The sequence below is a fragment of the Panulirus ornatus genome, chromosome 8 (assembly GCF_036320965.1).
Source record: "Panulirus ornatus isolate Po-2019 chromosome 8, ASM3632096v1, whole genome shotgun sequence".
Classification (NCBI taxonomy): domain Eukaryota; kingdom Metazoa; phylum Arthropoda; class Malacostraca; order Decapoda; family Palinuridae; genus Panulirus; species Panulirus ornatus.
Genome location: NC_092231.1, coordinates 6,006,780 through 6,026,973, shown reverse-complemented (window position 1 = coordinate 6,026,973; position 20,194 = coordinate 6,006,780). Strand labels below are relative to the sequence as shown.

General features: G+C 39.6%; 1 protein-coding gene across 2 annotated transcripts in view; it reads left to right on the top strand.

Annotated features, from left to right (window-relative positions):
• LOC139749780 (EH domain-containing protein 3-like) overlaps positions 1 to 20,194 on the top strand; it is a 103,541-nt gene that overhangs the window by 12,920 nt on the left and 70,427 nt on the right. Inside the window, exon 1 of one of the 2 annotated variants that reach the window (XM_071664017.1) lies at positions 11,315 to 12,199. The exons of the other annotated variant lie outside the window; for it this stretch is intronic. Coding sequence (XP_071520118.1) covers positions 11,394 to 12,199 — 806 coding nt within the window. The 5' untranslated portion in view covers positions 11,315 to 11,393. Of the gene's footprint in view, positions 1 to 11,314; positions 12,200 to 20,194 lie in introns of those variants that run through there. 2 annotated transcript variants of the gene reach the window in all.

The following is a 20,194-nucleotide window of genomic DNA, read 5'->3' as shown; positions in this document are numbered from 1 at the left end:
GTCTGTGACCAAAAACAGAGAGAGAGAGAGAGAGAGAGAGAGAGAGAGAGAGAGAGAGAGAGAGAGAGAGAGAGAGATTGTGTGTGTGTGTGTCCCTGGACATTTAGAATTGTCGAGGGAATTGACATTTTCTATAACGGTAAATGACACACTGTGCTCGATCATTCCTCACCAGCAGAGTAACAAAAAAAAAAAAAAAAAGTGCTTTAAATGACAACGAATTTTGGCGACATTTCAACGCTCATTTATTATTATTTTTGAACGCTTTGAAAATATTTATGACGACAGCGTCAACAGACCCACGCATTGTAAGACTGTTTATATGTCTGCATTTGTATATTAACCTTCAATCTACACGCTGTGTGTAATTATTGCTAGATAATTATATTCTCTATTAAAACACTGACATGCAAAGGGGAATGTTTTTGGCAATTATTAACTGCAGTTTCTGTGATAGGAACTTTTTTTTTTTACAAGAATTCCTTTTTCTATGAATTGTTCCACCCGCATCCCTTGCTCTCTCCAGTCGTAAGGGTATATATAATATTTGCCCTGGATCTAAGGTTAGGTAGATGCATGTTTCATATATATATATATATATATATATATATATATATATATATATATATATATATATATATATGTTTCATACTATTCGCCATTTCCTGCATTAGCGAGGTAGCGTTAAGAACAGAGGACTGAGCCTTTTAGGGAAATCCTCACTTGACCCCCTTCTCTGTTCCTTCTTTTGGAAAATCAAAAACGAGAGGGGAGGATTTCCAGCCACCCGCTCCCTCCCCTTTTAGTCGCCTTCTACGACACCAAGGGAATACGTGGGAAGTATTCTCTCTCCCCTCTCCCCAGGGATATATATATATATATATATATATATATATATATATATATATATATATATATCATGGATGTTAGCTTCTTCAGAATGACGGTTACGACCCTTGGGTATTGTCGTACGACCTAAATGTCGTACCGGAATGCTCAAGGAGCCTCACTCGTGCTCAAGGGGTCGTGTTTGTCTTGCTCACGGGAGTTGGATCCGACATTGCTGCGTCAGGTGTACACATCAGGCATAATAACTTGTCTTGGTTTCATCTACTCTTATATTGGAACTCTACAGACGTATCCTGACTGATGTCTATTTTGTCTGTTTCTGGCGCTACTTCGCTTGAGGTGGGGGGATGCTATTTCGTGTGTGGCGGGGTGGCGACGGGAATGGATGAAGGCAGGAAGTATGAATATGTACGTGTGTATATATATATGTATATGTCTGTGTATGTGTATGTATGTATCGGTGAAATGTATGTGTGCGTGTGTGGGCGTTTATGTATATACATGTGCATATGGATGGGTTGGGCCATTTCTCCTGTTTCCTTGCGCTACCTCGCTAACGCGGGAGACGGCGGTTAAGTATAATATATAATTATATATATATATATATATATATATATATATATATATATATATATATATATATATATATATAGATAGATAGATAGATAGATAGATATATTTTTTTCATACTATTCGCCATTTCCCGCGTTTGCGAGGTAGCGTTAAGAACAGAGGACTGGGCCTTTGAGGGAAAATCCTCACCTTCTCTGTTCTTCTTTTGGAAAATTAAAAAAAAAAAAAAACGAGAGGGGAGGATTTCCAGCCACCCGCTCCCTCTCCTTTTAGTCGCCTTCTACGACACGCAGGGAATACGTGGGAAGTATTCTTTCTTCCCTATCCCCAGGGATATATATATATATATATATATATATATATATATATATATAGTCGTATATTTAAACAGAAGGCAGGAGTGGAGGAATGTAGCGGGTTAAGCAAGATAATTTTTGAGGTTGCCAAATATTACCAGTACAGAGAAACTAATTCCTAGTTACTTGACCTGGTAACAATGTCTCCAGACTCACCTCTACGTTAAATTTATTTTCATTTTTCTGAAAACGGGTATGTCCAAATCTCGAGGTATTAAAGAGGCTTTGAAAATATATGAAGAAGACTTAAAATACACACATTCGTTTTTAAAGATGTATATATCCACCGCCATTTGGTTCCCGTCCTTGTGAAATGGGGAGAGAGAGTTCGACACTCCCGGTTCTCCCATCCCTTGAACTGTGTTCACCCATGACGGCATTATGCCTCGAGGCAGGGCTCACGCGTAGCGCTCAACGCAGGAAATATTGAGAGAGAGAGAGAGAGAGAGAGAGAGAGAGAGAGAGAGAGAGAGAGAGAGAGAGAGAGAGAGTATGTGTTTGTGGACTGAATACCAGCAACCCTTGAGTATGTAAGTGCAGACAAAAGTTAAAAAAAAAAAAAGGTAATATGGGCCAGGGAGGGTAATTTGACAGCCACTGAAGTGTGGGCACACTGCGTTGCGCGCGCTGACCGTCACCAACTCTCCTAATAACCCTAGTGGGTAATAGTAATAGGTGATTGCCTGCTACTTAATTACCCCAAAACTGCGAAATTACCCATCCAAAATTTTGACTATTCACGTGTCGATTAATTTCACACTTCGGCCTAGTGTCGTATAATCGAGTTTTTCTTACGGCCTAGTGTCGTATAATTGAGTTTTTCTTACGGCCTAGTGTCGTATAATTGAGTTTTTCTTACGGCCTAGTGTCGTATAATTGAGTTTTTCTTACGATAACTTCCTCCGTCTGTCGTAAAATTGGGCTATCGCTACACGTACGAGCGAGGCTGCGATACGTAAGAGTTCCGTCGTATTTCACAATGCGAAGTCATCGTAGATGTAGAGGGTCGGGGGAACTCCTCATCTACTACCGTCGTAGGACTGTCGTAGTCGTACAATGAGGAATATTTATAGTTGTTCATTTTCCCACAAAGTTTCGTCTTCTAATGGCTCTTTGATGGACAATGATTGAGGAATATTTTTATGTTCATTTCCCACAATGCTTCGTCTCACATTGGCCCTCTGACGTGTTCAATGCCGTTACTTTACTTACATACTTACTGTTACTTAATAAAGTTACTTAATTAAGTTGAAATATAAGTTCATCTTAATCGTCCTTAAATCCAGTAAAGTCGGGTGAGAAGCGAATTTCAAAAAAAATTATTTTTTTTTTAAAGAGTATGATTTATCATTTAAATTTCCTTATCATCTTTTTTTTTTAATATTTTAGAGACGTTATTACGTAACGCCATCATAGTCAACTGACAGATGCTTTTGTTACGTTTGTGTTACAACTCTATGTTACTCCACACCCGGGTGGGCTACAGGCACAGTGTCCGTGGTCTTGCAAGCCTGTATCAACACCTGGTAATGTTGTTAAAAGTAATTTTCGGTTGGTGGATGACTGATACACAACATGACGGTGTTGGCCTTAATGATGACAACTGGCAGTTGATAGGCCAATTCAAAGCCTAACCTATTAGCGCTTGTTGACGTTATGCTGCGGGGGTCAGGGCTTGTGAAGAAAGTCATTTGTACTCCAAGTAGTTTACTAAATTATTCAGTGTAATTTACTGTACAGTACTGCCGTATATATTGGCTTATCATACACGCTGCCATATTTTTGTTTTTACCAAAAAACAGATCGTATTTTGCTCCTTCTCTAAACCCCCCCCCCCCCCCCCTTGTCTTCCATGCGTTTATAATAACCGTGTGTATATACGAACAACTTTCTGGTTCCAGTATGTATTTGAAATATTCATATGTCTGTCCACACACACACACAATATATATATATATATATATATATATATATATATATATATATATATATATATATATATATATATATATATATATATCAAGCCATAACTCACCAGTCAAAAAAAGAGGAAGCCTTTCAACATCTTCAGGTGTTAAGGATAATTCTAAGACCATATATATATATATATATATATATATATATATATATATATATATATATATATATATATATATATATGATCTTAGAATTATCCTTATTATCCCTGGGGATAGGGGAGAAAGAATACTTCCCACGTATTCCCTGCGTGTCGTAGAAGGCGACTAAAAGGGGAGGGAGCGGGGGGCTGGAAATCCTCCCCTTTCTTGTTTTTTTTTTTTAATTTTCCAAAAGAAGGAACAGAGAAGGGGGCCAGGTGAGGATATTCCCTCTAAGGCCCAGTTCTCTGTTCTTAACGCTACCTCGCTAACGCGGGAAATGGCAAATAGTATGAAATATATATATATATATATATATATATATATATATATATATATATATATATATATATATATATATATATATATATATATATAGCCCATGTCTTTCACTGGATGACCTGTAACTAAAAAGCCTCATTCCTTTGTAAACGGCTGTTGCGTTACCCGTCGACTCTGCTGCACACACACACACACACACACACACATCACTCCCTCCTCTACCGTTTTCTCTCAATTTTTCTCACGTTAAAGGCGGCTTCAGGCAGGCTGGTGGCTTGCAAGGCCACTCTTGCACCTTTTTTTTTTCTTTCTTTCCCTGGGAAATGGATTGTCTTGGTTCGAGACCTCCCTCTGAGCCCCGCGAGTCTGAGAAAAGGGCAGGGACGACTAGTTTAACGGAATAGGGACTTGCTGTCTCGTCTTGTCATACTTGTCACGTACGTTTCACACACGTGTCTTACATTTGCCACATTCCGTGTCGGATACACCACAGTTTGTCAGTAGGTTAGGTGTGTGTTACTCTGCCAGAAGTCAGTATTCCTTGCGTTCTATTTTTGCAATTCATTACTATATATATATATATATATATATATATATATATATATATATATATATATATATATATATATATATATATATATATATATATATATATATATATATATGCGCGAAGTGAGACATTCATGAAGAACGGTATGAAGAGAGAAGAGGTGGGGAAAGCCTTGGGGAAGAAGAGATGCGGCAAGGCAGCGGGAGATGATGGTATTGCAATTGAATTCATCAAAAAATGGAGTGACTGTGTTGGTGATTCGTTGGTAAGGATTTTCAGTATAAGTATGGATCATGGTGAGGTGCCTGAGGATTTACGGAATGCATGTACAGTGCCATTACATATAGGCAATGGGGATAAAAGTGAGTTTTCACGATACAGAGGCATAAGTTTGTTGAGTATACCTGGTAAGATGTATGGGGGATATTGATTGAGAGGGTGAAGACATGTACAGAATATCAGATTGAGGAAGACAGTGTGGTTTAAGAAGTGGTAGAGGGTGTGTCGATCAGGTGTTTGCTTTGAAGAATGTGTGTGAAAAATGCTTAGAAAACAGATGGATTTGTATGTGGCATATATGGGTCTGCAGAAGTCATGTGATAGAGTTGATAGAGATGCTTTGTGGAAGGTCTAAAGAATATACGGTGTAGGAGGTAAGCTGCTAGAGGCAGAGAAGTTTTTATCAAGGGTATAAGGCATGTGTTCGAGCGGGAAGAGGGATTGGTTCCCAGTGAAGGTCGGTCTGCGGCGGGAAGTGAGTTAGTTGTTCGCTGATGATACAGCACTAGTGGCTGATTCAAGTGAGAAACTGCTGAAGTTGGTCACAGAGTTTGAAAGAGTGTGAGAAAGAATAAAGTTGAGAGAAAATGTGAATAAGAGCAAGGTTGTTAGGTTCAGCAGGGTTGAGGGACAATTTGGTTGGGATGTAAGTTTGAATGGAGAAAAATTGGAGAAAGTGAAGTGTTTTAGATATCTGGGAATGGAATTAGCAGCGAGTAGAACTATGGAAGTGGAAGTGAGTCACAGGGTGGGGGAGGTGGTGAAGGTTCTGGGAGCGATGAAGAATGTGTGGAACGAGAGGACGTTATCCAGGAGGGCAAAATTGGGCGTGTTGAAAGGAATAGTAGCTCCAACAGTATGATATGGTTGCGGGGTATGGGCTATAGATAGGGTTATACGGAGGTGGGTGGATGTGTTAGAAATGAAATGTTTGAGGACAATATGCCATGTGAGGTGGTTAGATTGAGTAAGTAATGAAAGGGTAGAGAGATTTGTGGAAATTAAAAGAATATGTTTTGGACATATGGAGAGAATGAGTGAGGAAAGGTTCACAAAGAGGATATTTCTGTCAAAAGTGGAGGGAACACGGAGAATCAGGAGACAAAATTGGAGATGGAATGATGGACTGAACATTTTTTTTTTTTTTTTTTTTTTTTGAGCGATCAGGGCCTGAACATACAGGAAGGTGAAGGGCGCGCACGGAATAGAGAAGAATTGGAACGATGTGGTAAACCGGAGTCGACAATGCTGTCAATGGACTGAGCCAGGGTATGTAAAACGTCTGGGGTAAACCATGGAAAGGTCTGTGGGGCCTGGATGTGGATAAGGAGCTGTGGTTTCGATGCATTACACATGACAGCTCGTGTATGGATGTAAGTGGATGCGGCCTTTCTTCATCTGTTTCCTGGCGCTGTCTCGCTAACGAAGGGGCGGCGATAGGGTGTAGGGGTAAAGAAGAGAATGTATGTGTCATATTTTTTTTCTTTTCATTCATGCATTTGTGCTGTTTCCTGTGGGGCGGGTGGCGTCGGAAATGGATGAAGGTTACCAAGTATGAATATATACATGCGTGTATATGTATATGTGTATACCTATATATATATGTATATATATATATATATATATATATATATATATATATATATATATATATATATATATATACATATATATATATATATATATATATATATATATATATATATATATATATATATATATATATATATATATATATATATGTGTGTGTGTGTGTGTGTGTGTGTGTGTATTTCTAGGTGTATATATATATATATATATATATATATATATATATATATATATATATATATATATATATATAGAGAGAGAGAGAGAGAGAGAGAGAGAGAGAGAGAGAGAGAGAGAGAGAGAGAGAGAGAGAGAGGTAAAAAGAACATCGGTGGCTATCGTTTCGAAACAACTTTTTTGCCCTCTGGATATAAAGCAATAAAATTTCAACGAAAACCATTTCACTTCATAAATACTTTTCCTTCCTGTTCTTCATCTACTTCTGTTTTTCGAGCTGCAGTTATACGTTCTTCTTTATGATAATATAAATTCAATTTGGGCATGTAGGCTAACTTAGGCTATTATTTTCCGTTTTCTTTTCTACATAATTTTCTTTGTTATTCACATTTTTACATTATTTCATGAAGGAATGAATACATAGTTAAAACGTCAGTAAAGTAAAAGGTAGAATGGGTAAGTTATTATCACTTTGGGATAGTTTCTTAAATGACGTTTATACAGATAAAGACTCAATTAGTTACAATGTTTAAGACTGAACATTTTGCAAATACTAATAATTTATAGTATTGGATGATACGACAGATAATACAACAGACAGTATACAAGGACACGGAACAGATAATACAACAGCAGTAAACCTATAGCCTAGTCAAGTTCAGCAATAACAACGTCTTGTTTGTAAGGTCGATGCCTAATTGTTTACTGTAAAAAAAAAAGTTTTTAATCTATTACCATTGGGCTGGATATCCACACAATGGCTAGCACTACCTTACCCCCTCAGTGGCACAGTTGAGAGACTTTCAAAAGTTTGTTTACATTATGTCTTCTGGCCTTCAATTTCAGGGCCTGTCTCGCCCAGCCCTCGATGGTGGAGGCTGTTGTGAACAACGCGTCTCTATGGTCATAGGGAGATGGTTAGCTTGATATAGATATTAAGAGACCTAATATATATATATATATATATATATATATATATATATATATATATATATATATATATATATATATATATATATATGTGTGTGTGTGTGTGTGTGTGTGTGTGGGAGAAACAGGATAGGAAAGCAGGGGTAGGGTGTTAGGTTAGACTCGATTAGATTAAGTTAGGTTAGGTTACATTTGCTGCAATGTGTTAAGTGACGTACAAAAATCATGCAGAACTGTATAACAGTAGAACAAGATGAATCTAGCCACAGTGTGCCCTCTTTAAGCACAATCTCTTCTCGTTTTTTTTTTTTTCTTCAGTCAAGTCTGGCTCCATGATTGAGTCTTCTTACTCTTATATTTTCCACTTCTCACTCCTCATATTTTTTGTATGTTTTGTGCCTCTTATCTTGTATCTCACCCCCACGTCTCGTCTCATTTACTTCATCATAAAATTATCTTATCTCATTAATCCCCTCCCTTCCTTCCTACGTCTGCTTTCCCTCTTACATTCGTTCTCGTCTCTCTGTCGACGAGTTTTCCTGCTATTTCTCAGCATTTATTGGCTTCCGTCGACGTATCTCCCCATCTCCTTTGAGCTCCATCTTTAGCCTCTCTCTCTCTCTCTCTCTCTCTCTCTCTCTCTCTCTCTCTCTCTCTCTCTCTCTCTCTCAGGTCTCAAAAACGATGTGAATCGGTGTAAAAATCTTCCCCTAGCAAGGAAGAAACAGTGGTTCAATCTGCCAGAAATATATATTACCGTGGAACATAACAACCAAAAACAATAGATTGACGAGGGCTCAGCTAGAGATAGAAAGATAGGCTATCTCCAGTGGAACTACCAAGTGGAAATAAATCCGCGTGGGATAAACACAGGAACATAATACATGAGAAGCCTTGATAAATGGCTCGAAGCAGTTCCAGATGAGCCTAGGAAGAGGTTTACACTGTGTTGTGTGTGTGTGTGTGTGTGTGTGTGTGTGTGGCGGCGACAGACAATAACAGCATTATTTATCAAGCCAAAGATAAAAAAGGAAGTATGTGAGCAATACGCGCTAACCTTATCTAATTGGAAAATGTCAAAAGGGAAAGAGTTAAGGATATGTCAGGCCCTTACGAGTGAAGAACTTTCCCTCCCGTACCGTAATAAGTGGGTTAATTCCTTACCCAGCGAAGGGACGTGTTATCGTGTGCATAATACGAGGGAGTCGAGAAACATGGTGTGGCGCGAGGGTGGAGCGAAGTCCCTCGTCTTTCCCCGTATTGCACAAATCGGTAATCAGACCCGAGCACGTCCCCACATATTAACCCCAATTCCTGCAACCCCCACCTTCACCCCCCACAAAACCACCACCACCACCACTCTTCCCCTTCTCTCTCCTTCCTCCTCCTCCACCACACACACACACACACACACACACACACCCAACGACAGGCTGGCTGAGTCGTGATCCGCTCCACCTTGTCGTCCAACACGTATTGCTGAAGCGACTGTCATGGCCAATATAGTGTTTCACAAAGATGGCGTGACGCGCAATACGTCTGCTGAGCTGGGCAAGAACGCACTTAAAAGGGAAGGTTCTGTCGAGTTTTTTTTCTGAGACAGATATAATGATGACATCTTTTTTATTAAAAGGGGTAGTGTCATACCCAACGGCGTTAAGTAGTTTTTTTTTTCAGAAATATAATTCTTTAAATGTCAAAAATCGAGTGAAAAGTAATTTCATGTCTTACCTGTTTCGCGAAACCCTGTTTTCACAATGTTTCATTCCGAGCGAAAATTTCTGGACACGATGGCTGTGTGTAGCCTTGACATTTCAGCCATATCTGGTATTTAATATTCTGAATTTGTAAAGTACTCCCTCTATGTACGTAAAAACTACGTCATTACATTATTCACGGAGATCTTTGACCTATATTACAAACTGACGCTAAAACATCACAGATAAAACGACTTAATCTCATGTACTAGGAAAGGAATGCCGACCTTTTGCTTTTCCCAGGAGGTGAAGCGTGACTCACTACATACTGAGGGGGGGGGGGGAATTATATAAATATATATATCAAGACCTGGTTTAGCGTTAGTCTCGTTTGATAAGTTTTCATAAATTGATTTTATGAAGCTTTCGTGTAGTCATCGTCATGGATATTCGTACTGAGTCACATGATTCGTTTTTATCCTGAAGGCAACCGAGAAAGTTGCAGTTCCTCCTGGGATAAAAGTCGTCCTGGGCTGATACGTCCCAGCTGGAACAGCTTTTTTCTTTTTTTTTTCCAAATATCTTGTTCCCGTCTGACTGGTCGGGTCACTTTTCGTTCTCATCTTCTGATATTGTTGTGAGGGTTTTGGATTTCTACTATATTAAGATTTATACGTGGAGATATAGCTTTAATACAGACATTGTATGGAATGCAGGGTCAACATGACAGTATTTACAGCCCCAGCGTATGAAGTGAAAATCAAAATCCGAATATCAAACAAATATTTGCTTCATGTAATCTTCCTTTGTGATGTAATACTATACGTGCAGTACCGGATTGAAGCATAAGCCAAGTAGGCTTGTCACCTCAAGGAAACTATAAAGGAATGGTTCGTAACACTGGCAACGTGGAAGCAGTATTATAAAATGGGTAATTTTATATATATGTATTGTTTACATTTTTGTATGAATTTACCGTGTATTGAGGGAGTCCCCAGACATTCCATGAGCTTCAGACTTGATATTAATTGGCTCTATAGACCCTATTGTAGCAGCTGTGACGTTGATAGAACTCATTTTATTTTCTCATATATATATATATATATATATATATATATATATATATATATATATATATATATATATATATATATATATATATATACACACACACACTTTTAAAACTAAGTGATCTTTCTGTAACATTGATTGAGTCATTGTGGTTTATTATTCACAGGAACTGGTCATCATATAACAACCTCCTGTAGCCGGTAGATTAACTTTTGATGAACATTTATGTCGCCATTACAAAAGTAAAGGTAATTATTGATGTTTTGACTAGTTACGTCGTATTACCCATGTATTTTTCCCCTGAGTACCCTTTCTGCAGTGTTAATTTCATTCACTCAGTAAATAACATTATACGGGTACTGTTAACGAAGATTATTTAGAAGAGAGAAATGTATAGGGATTGAATATAGTGCATGTTGCCTGTGGTATATAGAAGTATTTAAATGGTCTCCAGTGTCGTTCCATAATTTCACATGTCACCTTTACAACCACTTACTCTTCCCTTGTCTCATCCAGACTTGGTACAGATTTAGAACTGGTAAGAGAGGACGCCTTTCTCGTTCATATCTTGAAATTCAATCTTGGGGTTGTGGCTGGCACAAGGCCCAAAGTCAACACAAACCCCATTGTATAATCCCAAGATATGAACGTGAAAAGATCTTCTCTCCTACGAGAACTCGAATCAATGCTAGGGTTATGAGATATAAGGAAAGAACAGGTGGTCTAGGAAGGTTACAATTGAGAGTAATGATGGAATGACATTGGACTGGCTACCTCTAGCGAGGTTTGAAGTTGGCGGCGGGGCGGCAGATGGCGCTGGCGAGGGTAAACACCTCTCACGTCAACTTCCGGGGGCCGGAGTCCGCAGATATCTCGACCAGTGCTGTCACACGCGCGCTGTGGCCTGGGGACCACCACCACCATGTTCTCCTGGATGAACAAGGATGAGGCGAAGAAAAAATCGCTGGATGTGTACGACACAGTGCTGGACGGGCTGAGGAAGGTTTACAAGACGAAGGTGCTGCCGCTAGAGTCCAACTACCAGTTCCATGACTTCCACTCGCCCGCCCTCGACGACCCGGACTTCGATGCCAAGCCCATGATCCTGCTGGTGGGGCAGTACTCCACTGGCAAGACCACCTTCATCCGGTATCTGCTGGAGAGGGACTTCCCAGGCATCAGGATAGGCCCGGAGCCCACCACCGATGGCTTCATCGCCGTCATGTACGGGGAGACAGATGGCACCATACCGGGCAATGCCTTGGTAGTGGACCCCAAGAAGCCCTTCCGACCTCTGTCCAAGTTCGGGAACGCTTTCCTCAACCGGTTCCAGTGCTCGCAGGTTAATTCGACGGTGCTGAAGGGTTTGTCTGTCATCGATACCCCAGGTATCCTCTCAGGGGAGAAGCAGCGGGTGGACCGGGGTTACGAGTTCACTGGGGTCCTAGAGTGGTTTGCCGAGCGTGTGGATAGAATTATTCTCCTCTTCGATGCTCACAAGCTTGATATTAGTGACGAATTTAGGCGGTCTATCGAAGCACTGAAAGGTCACGATGACAAAATACGCATTGTACTTAATAAGGCTGATATGGTAGATCACCAGCAGCTCATGAGAGTGTATGGAGCCCTTATGTGGTCTCTAGGGAAAGTGCTTGCTACGCCTGAAGTGGCACGAGTGTACATTGGATCTTTCTGGGATCAGCCTCTCCGATATGATGTCAATCGAAGGTAAGATATGTTAATATTTGTGTGCTTGGGCACATAGATGCTGAATATTTGAAAAAATTGGTAGTATTGTGGCTTACCCTTATTGCTGTTTTTATTTTGTCTGTTAGGAACCAGTGGGTCAAATACTCTTTTGCTGATGAATATCTTTTCCTTTGTTCCACATCTTTGTTAGATTTATCAACTATTCTTATAGAAAAGCAGCTATGCAAACATCAGGATTCCGACATGTCAATTTTGATGAGTGAAAAGATCGGTTATGACTTCCCAAAGTCCGCTGGGCCACAAGAGATCTCAGCCCAACACCACCTTGCAGTCTAGGCAAAGTATTAAGTTAGAACTATTCAGCCAATCAACAATAATACGTAACCCCCAAACCAGGAGGGCTCCGTCCTATGGCTTTATGACCCCAATGTATCCTGCTGTAATTCTAGCCTACCTTTAAGTACTAGAGAAATTGAAGTAATCTATATGATAATGGACCCATTAGTGGTGACAAGGTGGCAAAATACTCTTATTGTACTCTAGTTATTAGGAATGATTGAGTTTATTGTGTAGAATATACAATTCAGTTTTATTGAGGGTTGCAAAGAAAAGAATATCAAACATATTGCTTTGCTAGGTTGGTTTTGCATTGTAAATACCAGTAGCTTTCAATTTACTTTGATTATTCTGCTATGATAGTGTAGTGATTAAAGTAAAGATGCACTGCATGATTTGAGGCAATTATTATTATAGCGTAGGACTGACTAAGGCAATAGTGCTGAGTTATGATTATCAGAAAATATGGAGTTGATTTGTGCAAATGCGTGATGTGAAGCGCATGCAAGAAATTTTTATGAGAACCTTTTCTTTATCTCACAAACAGCTGAGCTTTATTACAATTTTCAGTGTTTTAGCTGGGTTTACGTAACACAGAAATATAGCGTAAGTACAGTAATGTAAAGAAATGATAGCCGAAAATTAGAAGTCAGGTGTAATATACATATATTGGTATGGTATACCCAAACTGTTCACTGCGTAATTATAGTTTTGGGCCCTCGTCTACTTGTTCCTGCAGAGTGACCATACATTCCCTCACCATCACTGCTCCTTCACTTCCTGGCTATAGAACCCACCCTCACCATCACCTCTTATTATTCCTTCTCTCCTTACTATCACACCCACCCTTTCTGGCTACCACACCCTCTCTCCCCACTCCCTTCCTCCTTGCCTACCACACCCTCCATTACCATCACCACTCCCACCCTTCCTCCCTGTCTACCACACTCTCCCTTAGTATCACCATCATCTCTCTTAGGCCACCAGACCCTGGTTCATCACCACCACGCCCTCCCTACTTGGCCTTCTATCCCTAAATGATAGACTAGCATTGTTCGGTAATACATCCACACACCATTTCTATTTTCCATCTTCTTATTTCCCATATTTCCGACATAGCCTTCCTGCTCAACAGTGGACAGTGGAATATTTCCCCAAAATATTTCCCCCAGGAACCAGTAGTTTTCATGTTGCCAAGGAAATGGATGAATTACTGACAGTTCTGTATGGGTGTCAATTGTGCATCTAGCAACTTCTTGGCATGTCTGCTGACTGGGGACAGATAGAAAGGACCAGAATTTTACAGTAAAGAATTTAAGTCTTTTATTGGATGGTTGTGCCATATGTATGTCAAAGTGCCATTTTAGATAGTTTTGCAGTAAAAATCAGATGTTGCAGTGATGTGTACCAATGTGTTGCATTTCATTAGATGTTGTACTAGATCAGAAAAGTAATTATTTGACTTTGTTTAACTATGTAGATTGGGGGACATGTAAATGTGGCATCATATTGTTAGAATGGAGATTGTCAATCAAAATCATATCGGTACACTGGTAGAGAAAAGCAGTAAACTCTAGATATAAACATAGATTCCATTAGTTGACTTGGAGTTTCACTGTATTACAGGTGTATTTTGTTGAGCCTACTGCAGTCCTCTCGTATTCCTTTACTACTTTTGATGAGGTGTAGTTTAGTGTATAGGGGGAGACAGCGACAAAGCAAAATAAAAAAAAAAATAAAAAACACACCTATGATTTGCATTTTACCAGGTGCTTACTAAGTTAGCAAACAGTTGACTGACCAAATAGCTGAGTAAATGTTGACATGACGCCTGTGAAAATTTGTAGAATTATGAGATCCTTAACTGACCTCCTTAATAGTTGAAGTCTTTTTTTCTGTCCTTTACGGTTTTTGAAAAATATCAGTCACACCTATGAATGAGCATCATCAAATTTCATCCACTAGATCATAGACTGAGCAGCCTTGTCATATAAAGCTGGAGGCTGGTATGATATTGGCTGCTGTAGTAGGTGAGATTATCATAGGTTGTCTTGATCTTTTAACGTGTAACGTATAGCACTTTTATATTCTTTCCCGATCTTCTTGGACTGTGCACAACCCTTACCTCTGTTGCCAAATTTTGAATTGTTTTTTTTTATATATTGCTCTGGATCATTCCCCATTAAACTTATTGTGTACTTGAAACACTACACTAGCATTAAAGAACAAAATTACTCAGTATCCTGATATAGTGATACAGAGCTAGGTGAGACTACCCAATTTTAATTGCTGTAAGTCCTTGGCCAAGGTTTGCAGGAGAGCTTATACCCATTACTGTCTTGAACTTCAGGTAGTGTTAAGATATTCATGCCAACAAACCTTCCTCACCCCAAGATGGTATGCTACGCCCTAACCCCTTAGCTTATCTTTCCTCATAGTAACCTAGGTGTAATGTGAGGGAAAAATAATTCAAAAAATTAACTAGCTGATATGTGGTTTGACTAAATGTGGAAAGAATGCAAGATGGGGAGTTTACAAGGAGAGTGTGTGACAGTACGATTAAAAGGGTTGGTGTGAGAGGAAGAGTACCGGTGGAAGAATGCATGGAATGTTTTATGCAAGGGAGGCGTGTAAGGACAAGGGTAAGCGGAGATTCTTTTGCTGTGGCCACCCCCTTGATGGGAGTCCCTGGAGGGAACAGGCATCAGAGATAATATGTGACCCACTATTCCTGACTAGTTGGCAAAAATAACCATGACTTCTTTTTTGATAGGTTAAGTCAGTATTAGCAAGGGCCGTGAATCACAAGGAAAGTTTTATGTTAAAAGAAGGGTAAAGTAGTGCTTTAGCCACGTGGTGCTTTGGCTACTATTTTTTGAGTGGTAGTTTTGTTTTTAAAGAACAGAATAAGATTGCTGGAGCATGAATTAGAGCTTTCGAGAGAGTTCTGAGTATTAGATTAAGTGATAATGGTGCTGGTTATGAAAGTTAAAAGGAAAATGTTAATTGTGTTATAGTTGATAACTTAAGAAATACCAACTGCCAAAAAGTGTAAACAGAGTGCTTATGTAGCCATTTACTTTGGGTATATAATAGCTGGGGGTATGTTTTTTTGAGGGGTTAGGTCTATTTTTGCTCTGAATTGAAACTAATGGTGTATACCTTACTTTTATATTAGAAACTCCACATTTTTCCTGATTTAGGTAACCCTCTTTGCCTCATTTAATTGTTAAATACAACATAATGCTCCAAATCTTGCTCTGCCACTCTAAACACTACGTTAGCATTTCAGAAAGCAGTCAGTCATTAGCTGGGTACCCTAACTACATAACCCTTGGCATTATGTAGGCAGGGTATTAAATAGCTGGGAACTCTGGCCACATAAGCTCTGCCAAACAAAGCAAGAAAAACAACACAGAGGTTGATAGTATGCTGCCCAATTTCTCCAACAGTCATTCATTACACATTTTCTGAGTGAAGTTTTCACAAGTTTTAGTGATTTGCATAGATTTTTGAACTGTGACATTCTTTACCCCCCAGATTCATATGCCCTGCATGCTATCACTTATTTATTTGTGTAGGATATAAATAGTGCTCTTAATCATGGTGTAAATCACTTCATGTAAGTTAGGGAGCTTATTAATTAGCATTGCTTTTCCCAGATCCATAAGTTATTTCTTTGTTGCCTCAAGATTAAAGTTTTATTGGTTAGTTGAGGTAGAAATGGACAAGTACGGTGATTAGGATATTCTTAGGTAAACTGAAGTGACGGTAGTCCATGTACATCAGTCTTCCCTTATGCCCACCCCCCATGAAGATGACAAGTGATATGCACAAAAACCTTGGTGACACTCCTCGTTCTTCCCAATCTTTTGAAGACTTAAAACGGAAGATACAGGCTGCCAAATTTTTTTCCCAGGCATCCTACGGATCATTACTTTGCTTAGCCTGGAACTGTTCCTGGAAGAGCATTGTATAAGTTGATAGTGGTGGTAGGTTATGAAGATCATGGTAAATGAAATGGTGTGAAGTTAACCCTTAAATTGCTGTAATCATTAAATGATGATGCTTGGTTCAATGCTTTTCAAATGATGATTATAGTACCTGTCATCAGGTGAGTTCTTATGTGTGATTCCACCAATTATCCATAAATTCAACAGTGTTCTCCTACAGTAGCTGGAAAGAAATATCACATGCCTCAGTCACACTTATATATGTAATTTTAAAAGGGGTACATTACACAAGCTCCCAATTTCTCGTTTCTCCCAAAATAAGACACCTACTAAAGAAAATTTTCTTATTTTAAGAATAGAGAAATAATTACTCATAACGTTGAGTGTAAGATAGCTGTTTTTTCAGCATTTTACTTAATATGAAGTTTTGTGGAAAAAGTAGGTAAAATTATATAGAAAATAAGTTTGTCTGCAGTATTATTAGCATATGTAGGGTATTCCATGATTTCATGTCAGTACATTGTACAAAGGCAAAGGGGATAAGAGTGAGTGCTCAAATTACTGAGGTATAAGTTTGTTGAGTATTCCTGGTAAATTATATGGGAGGGTATTGATTGAGAGGGTGAAGGCATGTACAGAGCATCAGATTGGGGAAGAGCAGTGTGGTTTCAGAAGTGGTAGAGGATGTGTGGATCAGGTGTTTGCTTTGAAGAATGTATGTGAGAAATACTTAGAAAAGCAAATGGATTTGTATGTAGCATTTATGGATCTGGAGAAGGCATATGATAGAGTTGATAGAGATGCTCTGTGGAAGGTATTAAGAATATATGGTGTGGGAGGCAAGTTGTTAGAAGCAGTGAAAAGTTTTTATCGAGGATGTAAGGCATGTGTACGTGTAGGAAGAGAGGAAAGTGATTAGTTCTCAGTGAATGTAGGTTTGCGGCAGGGGTGTGTGATGTCTCCATGGTTGTTTAATTTGTTTATGGATGGGGTTGTTAGGGAGGTGAATGCAAGAGTTTTGGAAAGAGGGGCAAGTATGAAGTCTGTTGTGGATGAGAGAGAGCTTGGGAAGTGAGTCAGTTGTTGTTCGCTGATGATACAGCGCTGGTGGCTGATTCATGTGAGAAACTGCAGAAGCTGGTGACTGAGTTTGGTAAAGTGTGTGAAAGAAGAAAGTTAAGAGTAAATGTTAATAAGAGCAAGGTTATTAGGTACAGTAGGGTTGAGGGTCAAGTCAAATGGGAGGTAAGTTTGAATGGAGAAAAACTGGAGGAAGTAAAGTGTTTTAGATATCTGGGATTGGATCTGGCAGCGGATGGAACCATGGAAGCGGAAGTGAATCATAGTGTGGGAGAGGGGGCGAAAATCCTGGGAGCCTTGAAGAATGTGTGGAAGTCGAGAACATTATCTCGGAAAGCAAAAATGGGTATGTTTAAAGGAATAGTGGTTCCAACAATGTTGTATGGTTGCGAGGCGTGGGCTATGGATAGAGTTGTGCGCAGGAGGATGGATGTGCTGGAAATGAGATGTTTGAGGACAATGTGTGGTGTGAGGTGGTTTGATTGAGTAAGTAATGTAAGGGTAAGAGAGATGTGTGGAAATAAAAAGAGCGTGGTTGAGGGAGCAGAAGAGGGTGTTTTGAAATGGTTTGGGCACATGGAGAGAATGAGTGAGGAAAGATTGACCAAGAGGATATATGTGTCGGAGGTGGAGGGAACGAGGAGAAGTGGGAGACCAAATTGGAGGTGGAAAGATGGAGTGAAAAAGATTTTGTGTGATCAGGGCCTGAACATGCAGGAGGGTGAAAGGCGGGCAAGGAATAGAGTAAATTGGATCGATGTGGTATACCGGGGTTGACGTGCTGTCAGTGGATTGAATCAGGGCATGTGAAGCGTCTGGGGTAAACCATGGAAAGTTGTGTGGGGCCTGGATGTGGAAAGGGAGCTGTGGTTTTCGGGCATTATTGCATGACAGCTAGAGACTGAGTGTGAACGAATGGGGCCTTTGTTGTCTTTTCCTAGTGCTACCTCGCACACATGAGGGGGGAGGGGGATGGTATTCCATGTGTGGAGGGGTGGCGATGGGAATGAATAAAGGCAGACAGTGTGAATTGTGTGCATGGGTATATATGTATGTGTCTGTGTGTGTATATATATATGTACATTGAGATGTATAGGTATGTATATTTGCGTGTGTGGACGTGTATGTATATACATTGTGTATGGGGGTGGGTTGGGCCATTTCTTTCGTCTGTTTCCTTGCGCTACTTTGCAAACGCGGGAGACAGCGACAAAGCAAAATAGATAAATAAAAATACCTCTGAAATTTACTTTTGAGGTCATTCCTTGTCTTCAGTGTTCTATGAACATGAGTTGATTTTCTATGGTTATGAAACTGTGCATATTTAAAGTGACACCTACGTATGCATGGATGGACTTGCATGCATAAACACCTGTACAGTCAGTATGTGCTTAGATGTCTTAGCGGCATGTTGTTGTGTTGTACTCTACCTTCACGAATCACAAGAAACAATACATTTTTAGCTGAAGAGTGTGCAGATATATACTTCTTTTATAGGTTTTGCAATGGAGATGCAAGTGCTGTAGTTTAAGAATATAGATTGTAATATCTAAAAAGAATTCCAGATTTGCTAGTGTTTTGCACTGATTACAGACATTTGTGGGAATATGTTTGTTTCTCAGCATGTCTTCATCAGTTAAACGTCCTAGAAGACAAAATGGTGCAGAACAGGTTATTATTCAGATGGGAAATGTAGTTCTCATGGGAGTACTTATAAAAATTCCATATGCCTTAGTGTTCCTGAATGTGAGTCTAGTGAATGGTGCAGTTTCCCAGAATGTGATGTCATATTCTGCAAAATGTTTTGGATGAAAAAACACGGAATCTGGCAACTACCTCCACCTCTCTTAATAAAAAGGCAATTCGCATGTCCATATTTTAGGTTTTATGCGATTTATAGACATGGATGTATTTTGCTGTCCACCGATAAGTGTTAAATAACTTACTTCCTTTGGTGAATTGAGGTGGATGTGCAAGCATACACTGCAGCTTGTGATGCCTACATTGCCGAAATGTTTTTAATGCCACACTTACGGAGTTTCATGCTCATTTTAGATGCTTCCAAAAACTCTAGCAAAATGTTATGGTATTCCGGAAAGAAAAAATGTAGACATTACAAATTTGCTGTGACCTAGCTTCAGCTGAGTGGGTATGAAGGAGTGAGGGGTTGGGTGGGAGGAATGGGTATGAAGCAGTGAGGGGTTGGGCGGGAGGAACTGGGAATAGAAGCCACATGTACCACGAATAATATCAGTTAGTCACCTGTAATTGCTAAATGAAATTATACATTGTTTCACAGTGTCCTAAATTACAAAGCAGCATCTTTACTGTTCATATTGTTTCTGTTAGGCAACGTTGTGCGTAAATGACTAACTTTTCTAGTGTGGTAACACCTACTTGCTGGGGACACTGCCCTCATCCATCCTCCACTCCACCCCATTTTCCACCCACCCATCCACCACAACCTGGAGAACTGTTAAATGCCCATCTGTTTGCAACCAGTTTTGAAAGCTTATCTAGAAAACATTCATTTTGTCTGTTTTCCACCCAGTTCCCTGCCATACCAGCCACCCTTTGTTCCACCTGCCGTGAGTTTGTATCGCCCACCCTTTCTTCTTCTCTCTGGAAATTAATTCATTACATT